The sequence below is a fragment of the Limulus polyphemus genome, unplaced genomic scaffold (genome assembly GCF_000517525.1).
Source record: "Limulus polyphemus unplaced genomic scaffold, Limulus_polyphemus-2.1.2 Scaffold2346, whole genome shotgun sequence".
Classification (NCBI taxonomy): Eukaryota; Metazoa; Arthropoda; class Merostomata; order Xiphosura; family Limulidae; genus Limulus; species Limulus polyphemus.
Window position 1 is genome coordinate 180,840 of NW_013667956.1, and position 8,396 is coordinate 189,235.

General features: G+C 35.7%; 1 protein-coding gene across 1 annotated transcript in view; it reads right to left on the reverse strand.

Annotated features, from left to right (window-relative positions):
- LOC106466693 (glutamate-gated chloride channel subunit beta-like) overlaps positions 1-5,297 on the reverse strand; it is a gene marked incomplete at its 5' end in the record, with an annotated part of 19,375 nt that extends 14,078 nt beyond the window's left edge. Inside the window, 2 exons of the mRNA XM_013926990.1 lie at positions 4,028-4,107; positions 5,197-5,297. Coding sequence (XP_013782444.1) covers positions 4,028-4,107; positions 5,197-5,297 — 181 coding nt within the window. The remainder of the gene's footprint in view (positions 1-4,027; positions 4,108-5,196) is intronic.
- Between the last annotated feature and the right edge of the window lie 3,099 nt (positions 5,298-8,396).

An 8,396-nucleotide genomic window follows, 5' to 3' on the forward strand; every position in this document is an offset into this window, starting at 1 on the left:
ATAGATTGTATCTTATTTATATGTTTCGGAGCTATGTTTATCCATGCAGGACTTGCGTATACTATTACGGAGCGTATATATGTTTTGTATATTTTTAATAATGTTGTCAGGTGATGTTCCCTGGTTTCTACCTGTTAGACTTCTTGCATAATTTATGCGTTTCCATATTTTTTTAATATATTATTTGTATGTTTTACCCACGTCAGTTTTGGGTCTAAAGTTAATCCTAAAAAATTTGCCGAGGTTGTGGTCTGGAGAAGTGTTCCATTCATGTATAGTTTAGGTGGGTTTTTTTTGTGTGTTTTGTTAATCTTGTGAAAGTTAGTAATTGGTTTTGGGGACGTTTATTTTTATTCGCTATTTTGACAGTATTCTTCTATATTATTTAATAATGGTTGTAAATTTGTTGCTGCTATGGATGGGGTGGGGGCACTTTTCCAGACCGCAACATCGTTCGCGAATTGTGATGCGAAACCTTGATTTGGGTCTTTCAGAGGCATATTACTCACATACATAATGAATAGAATAGGGCTAAGAACTATAGCGAAAGATATATTTTTATAGTTTTACTGACAGTATAGTAGTCACCTCTCCCTCCGGTGGCTCAGCGATAGTCCATTGTGTATCTTTGCGATTAAATACAACTAAAGTATAGTAGTTGTAAATATAACGTAACGCTATTGGCCAACAACGAATGTCGAGGAACAACATGTAATACACAATCAGACATTGAAACGATATGCATGTAACTCCTCCCCCTCTCAAAAAAAATACTGGAATTTCGCACCACGCATATGTGCATTCAACATCTTTAAGAATGAAATGAAAAATGTGATCGGACGCTTAGACAATCAATGTCAGTAAAACGTGAATAAAGATATTGAAACATACACGTAAAGTATAGTATACGAAGTATTCTATACTCTTTTTATCCAAGTGGAGCCTATTGTCGTTTCCTTTTTTATCAGAGCTCCATATGGGCGTGTTTTTATTTTTCGTGAAAGGAACTTAAATTGGATATCGTTCTATTAACAACAACAACAACAAAACATGAAATCGATTCATTTCACCATATCAGTGTTTGTATCTCTTTAGGGTAGTTTCATGTTGAATAGGTCGTAATGAATAATAAATTACTTATTTTCATGCATTCTGGCAATGTATTTTTCTGCAACAACAACAAAAAACTTGACTATTGCCAAAATTAATTGACCAATATTCGTAGCTTTCTTTAAACAACATGTACTTAGACATATTTTGTTCTCTTATCCATCCACTTGTAACTTAACCTAAAATATCAAGACATTTATATCAAATTCTGGCTTTTAAACATTTATTTTAGGTAAACACATACACCCAACTTAAATCAACCCCAAAAGTCAATATATTTATTTCAAATTGTGGCTTTCAAAACTTTATTTTAGGTAAACACGTATTCAGTTCAAATCAACCCCAAAACAAACTTAATAAAGAGTAAAGTATTATTTCAATCTAATAAATTAACTCACGAACATTTTATATTTTAATCTTATATATATTGCGAACCGTTGTGTCTGTCCGAGCGTTCGTCTGTCTCCCGTTTGAAAAGCTGTGCACGCAGGCAAAGCTCAACATTCACTTTTGAAATGACGGGAGAACAGGCATGAAGAATACTGATGCCAAATTTTATTTCGCAAGCATAATATTCTACACTAAATTGTTAGGAATTAATCACACTATCATTCACATTTCAAAATGTGACGTAACTTAAATAATACAAATGTAGATCTACCATATGTTATTGTCGAGCGGGTCTTAGCATGACTGAAATGCTCAACAATTACTTTTAGCGGTGGGCGGTATAAGTAGCTCAGAGCTTTGGCTCTAAGTGAAACCAAGAGTGCAACACAATTAAACTTTTTTTGAAGTCTATGAAATAATTTAAATTGATAGATTAACTTAAACTTTTCACGTCACTGGGGACAGGTACTTTTACTTGTGAGCTATAAAAGTGATTCGAAGAAACTTATTTAAATGTAACAAAATCCTTTTGTAGCTCATCGTAATGTCGTGATTATTTCACACACACCTGATTTCAAACCCCAGTGTGATAATTTCACACATGCCTAATTCAACCCCAGGTGCGTTAACTCATACACGCCTGTTTCCAAGCCCCAGTATGATTACTTGCCACCCTTCTGACTTCAAACTCCATTGTGCTTATTTCACACACGCCTGATGCCAAGCCTCAGTGAGACCATTTCACACACGTCTAACTCATGTTCCAGGGTAATTAGCTCGTACATGCCTGCTTTCAAGCCCCTGTGTAATTATTTCACAAACGCCTAACTTCAAATCCCAGCGTGATGATTTTACACACGCCTGACTTAACTCCAGTGTGACTTTCCATACATGTCTGATTTCAAACACCAGTGTTAATATTTTACACAAATTTTAAATTCCTTCGTGATTACTTCAATCACTACTGATATAATATCTCAGAGTCATTAACTCACACACGCCTGACTCTAAATCCCATCAGGAATATTTCATACTTGTCTGACTTCAAGCTCTATCTTAACTATTTCACACACGCCTGTTTTAAATTTCTTCGTTGTTACTTCATCCAAGACTGATTTCATATCTCAGAGTTATTATCTCAAACATGCCTGATTTTAAACTTCATGGTGATTATTCCACACATGCCTGATTTCGAACTCCATACTGATTATTTCACACATGCCTGATTTTAAACTTCATGACGATTATTTCACACACTGGTGATTCCAAATCCTAGAGTTATTATCTCTATCACGCCTGACTCTAAACCGTATCGTAATTATTTTATACTCACTGTATTTCAAACTCCATGATGATTTTTTTCACACATGCCTGATTTTAAACTAAGTTATGGTTATATCACACACTCCTAATTTCATACTTGTGGGTTCTCAATTATCAAAGAAAATTAATTCGAAATATAAGTTACTGAGCTCGAGTTGCCTTTGTTTGTTGTAGAAGAAAGCTATATTGGGCTATCTGCTGTGTCCACCGCATAGAATCGAACCCCGAACTTTAGCATCGTAATTCCATAAACTTACCGCTGTCCCACCGACTTGCTAGGAATGACAAACAGACAAGAAACATTAAAACGTGATTCGCTCATCTTGTGTTGTTTTAACACACGAACAGACAAGGTAAAATGATTAACTCGCCTTGTCTTCTTGAGACGGATCATCAAACAAGAAATATAAAAAACATGACTTACTTAATCGATTTGTTGACTACAACTGACCAACAGACACGACAACAAGAAACATAATAACTGCCTCATTTTGTTTGCATGGCCTAGCATGGCCAAATGATTAGGGAGCTCTACTCGCAATCTGCGGGTCGCGGATTCGAATCCCCGTCCCACCAAACATACCGTGGGGGCGTTATATTGTATCAGTCAATCCCACTATTCGTTGGTAAAAGAGTGGCCCAAGAGTCGGCGGTGATGATGGCCTTCCCGCTAGTCTTTCACTGCTAAATTAGGGACGCCTAGTGCAAAGAGCCTTCGTGTAGCTTTGCGCGAAATTCAAAACAAATCAAACATTTTGTTTGCTCTAACAATTCAACACATAACACAAACAAGGAACACGACTTGCTCGCTTAAATTGCTGTAATTCAAATATTCTTTCATTGGCTTTTCATACGGCAGCCTGACTAAAAACGAATACAGGTCAAAAAACAGAACCTAGATTCGTCACTTTGCCACAGTTAATACTGATCATCTGACTATAGAAGCAATGGTAAGTTTTGAATTACTAATCTGTAGTACACGATAAAAAAATCTGTTTCCGAGGAAAACATTAGTAGCTTTATTTGTGCAATCATTAATTTATTTTCTTGTAATCTATTTTATCAGTGAAAAGCTGACTAGGCGCAACCTCTGTCAGTTGTTTGCTGACGAGAGTAGTCTGTGTTTGACCCCAAATGTGCTCTGCAGAAGAAAATCGGTAACAAGAACGACAGTAGTATAGAAGTAAAGACATTTAGAACTTACCGCTGGGTCGTACTCTGTAATCGTAGTTTACGTGATCTAGCAGATTGTCCAGTATCTGTTTATCTGTACGGTTAGTGAACCTGTAAAACATATTATTTCATTTATAATGAAAGAAGGTGTTCGTCCTATAGCACAAAATGTCGATGTTTCGAGGGTTGGTTACATAGATATTTCTATTTACATTTTCACACAATTCTTCGAGTTACATTTGTCATTCAGAAACTTTCTTACGTTTAGTTAACTGCACTTCCCTCTTGAAATTAGTAATGTGATACTTTCTCTTTAGTAATATGTCAAAATGCTCTGACTACGTTTTCCTGCTCGTGTTCTACCACAGTTTATTGTTTACCTGCTCATGTTCTATGACAATTTATTGTTTACCTGCTCCTGTTCTACCACATTTTACTGTTTATCTACTCGTTTTCTACCACAGTTTACTGTTCACCTGCTCGTGTTCTACCATAGTTCATTATCTCTCTACTCGTGTTCTACCACAGTTTACTGTTCACCTGCTCGTGGACTACTACAGTTCATTATCTCTCTACTCGTGCTCTACCACAGTTTACTGTATACCTGCTTGTGGGCTACCACAGTTCATTTCCTCTTTACTGGTGTTCTACCACATTTTACTGTTTATCTACTCGTGTTCTACCACAGTTCATTATCTTTCTACTCGTGTTCTACCACAGTTCATTATCTCTCTACTCGTGTTCTACCACATTTTACTGTTTACCTGCTCGTGGGCTACCACAGTTCATTATCTCTCTACTCGTGCTCTACCACAGTTTTACTGTTTACCTGCTTGTGGGCTATTACAGTTTACTGTCTCTTTACGAAACTCTGATGCGTTTCTAAAGTTTAACATTTTTCTTATTGTGTGCTACCACACTTCAACTTTATATGTAGATTACTTATTTTACTACAGTTAATCATAACTTTAGAGAGTCATTGCGTAATGTAACAGTCCATGAAGTACACCTTACATTTTCGAACTGACACCACAGAAGTCTAGCGTTTAACAAAGTAGCGAAAGAGCGTTTTATGATAGTTGTTTTTCTAGAGAATCTCCGTTCTGCACTTTCTAAAAGTAATGAAATGAAAAGTCAATATTTTAGACTGACAAATCATCAAGTGTCGGAACAAAACAAAATTAATTTCTGTCTGCTTACCCTTCAGCAAAAACTGTATAAATGGCCCCCTGTCCAAACAGAAACAGCAACAGAAATAAAGATTCAAAGACATTTTTAACTCCACGAAGATTTCTCATTCCCTGAATTGGATAAAAAAAAACAAACTTATATTTCAAAACTAGTGGTTCGTGATCACTTGTATATAGTTGATAATAAGAACAAGACTTTAAAAAGCAGAGGTCTAAAAGAGGTATTACTTAATCTGTTATGGAATTAATATATCCGTATAATATTTAAGTTTGCACACATATCTTTCTTCGGTGGTACACGAAAAAAATCAACGTACAAATTGTAAAATTTGTAATTAGCCCAACATGAACTTCCCACTACTCTTCACACTTGCCCTCCACCTGCACAGACTTACCAGAATTTTCTTCACTTCAAACTGACAAAAATAGAACCACAAACTCTTCAGTTGTGCCAGGATAATTATCCTATTCCTCCCATTAATGAGCAAATGTGAAAATATTATTTTCTGTTGCTATATATCTTTTGTTATTTTTCAATTAGTCCTGATTTTGTGCTTCAAAAGAGAAGTTTCAACAAAAAGTGGTGCGCGAGCCTGAAAAGTTTGATAACCATTGTTCTTTAGCGATATTCACTTGTTCAATGGAATTTGATGTACAGCTGCTATGTCCTATAAACAAAATCTATTTCGGGCTAATTATACACGTGGCAATGCGGATTATAATTTTCAAGTTTCAAAGTGGGTAAAATCAAAAACATTTCAAGGACATCTGGCGAATCACTGTTAAGGGTAATGTTCAATACTGCCATGGTAACAATAATAAAACACTCACTTCTACATAGTCGACTAGAAACGTTAGAATTTCATTGTAGACGTTATAATACTATTCTTTCTTCTTCTTTTTTTTGGAAAAAGAAATTGCTCAAATTTAATTTTATTTCTTCCTGATTTTTGTGTATGGTTCTATTTCGAGATTTAACAATGTTTGCATTGGTATATTTTTTTTCTTTACCAAAATAGGCTTAGTTATCTTAGTATCACGATTTCTATGTGTGTTTTACGTCCATTAGTAAATGAAAGATTTGACAAATAGCTTCAGTGCTATAATGCTTACCCCAGGATTGTTTGCTTTTTTAATTTCGCGCAAAGCCGTCCTTAATATAACAGCGAAAGACTATATTGCAAGTCAAGCGCTCTAACCACCTGGCCATGCTGGGCATGTTCCCGAGGAAGAGGGTGTAAGTTTCTAAACTTACAGCTCAAACAGAATAATACGTCTAGGCTCCGGTAGGGCTAGTTGGTTAGGGGCGCTTCACTCGTAACCTGAGGTTCACGAGTTCGAATCACCGTCCCACCAAAGCTTTTATAAAGCTACTGGTGCTCTGTAAATTCTTTTAGAAAGCTACTGTTGCTCTGTTAAACCTTTTAGAAAGCTACTGTTGCTCTGTAAATTATTTTAGAAAGCTACTGGTGCTCTGTAAACTCTTTTAGAAAGCTACTGTTGCTCTGTAAACCCTTTTAGAAAGCTACTGGTGTTTTGTAAATTCTTTTAGAAAGCTATTGTTGCTCTGTAAACTCTTTTAGAAAGTTACTGTTGATCTGTAAACCCTTTTGTTTCGAAAGCTACTGGTGCTCTGTAAACTCTTTTAGAAAGTTACTGTTGCTCTTTAAATTATTTTAGAAAGCTACTGGTGCTCTGTAAACCCTTTTAGAAAGCTACTGGTGCTCTGTAAACTCTTTTAGAAAGCTGTTGCTGGTCTGTAAACCCCTTTAGAAAGCTACTGGTGCCCTGCAAACCCTTTTAGAAAGCTACTGTTGCTCTGTAAACCCCTTTAGAAAGCTAACTGGTGCTCTGTAAACCCTTTTAGAAAGCTACTGGTGCTCTGTAAACTCCTATAGAAAGCTACTGGTGCTCTGTAATCGCTTAAGAAGCTACTGTTGCTCTGTAAACCCCTTTAGAAAGCTACTGGTGCTCTGTAAACCCCTTTAGAAAGCTACTGGTCCTCTATAAACCCCTTTAGAAAGGTACTGGTGCTCTGCAAACCCTTTTAGAAAGCTACTGTTGCTCTGTAAACCCCTTTAGAAAGCTACTGGTGCTCTGTAAACCCTTTTAGAAAGCTACTGTTGCTCTGTAAACCCCTTTAGAAAGCTACTGGTTTTCTGTAATCGCTTAAGAAGCTAATGCGTTAAGTTTTCCTTAAAACATTTTCGTACCTCATCTGAGACAGTAGTAAGTAAAATATCATTTTTAATATCATAGTTAAGATAAATAGACCAGCTTTTATTAAAATAGGTTGTTTGGTATAATTACTTGTATACTATAATTATGAAGAAAAAAGCCGCATTTAAAATTACTGTATCTTAAAACTACTTGTCATAGGGAAATCAAATTTTACTATAGGCACACTTAGAATCATAAATGTTGTTCATGAAAGTTTTGACATGGTACAGAAAGCTCCAAAACCATATTTTAAAGCGCTTTTCTTCAAACTTACCACTGTTTTTCTTTCAATAATACAAGACTTATGACTGATTAATTTGCAGGGATTCGTAATTTTATCAAGAAGATCAAGATAAGAGTAACAAACAACAGTTTATTCTAGACGTTTCGAACTACACATAATCCAATTTTAGCGTTTTTCTGTGAAACATTTAAGGCATACCCTTTTATAGAATCTGGAAAATAACTAGCTCGTTTAAGTGTTAAAGTTTACATAAATAATCATAGCAAAGTTAGAAAATAAACTTTATAAATATTTACGGGGTAGGAAGATTGACGAAAGAAGGTAAATAGTGAAAAGTTAAACAAAATCTAAACGTTTTAATTGAAAGTTTGTTTGCTATTAAGCGCAAAGCTACACAATGGGCTATCTGTGCCTACCATGGGTATCGAAACCCAGTGTTTAACATTATAAGTCCACAGACTTGCCGCTGCGCCACTGGGAGGCTAACTGAAAAGAGCTGTTGCTGTTATGATTAGTTGGTCGATACTAATTTATCAACAGCTTTTCTTTTATTAATAGTTCTATGTCAGATTTGAGTAGGCAGCCAATTTTGCAATAATTCAAAGAGGAGTGGTGGTTGATGGTGTCTTTGTGAATGCGAATGGCGGAAACATAAGAACTTGATAGCGCTTAGTTTTGATGGAAACGCCCATACATGTATTCATACACACACACACTCAACAAGCAGAAAACCGCTGAAGATAGAG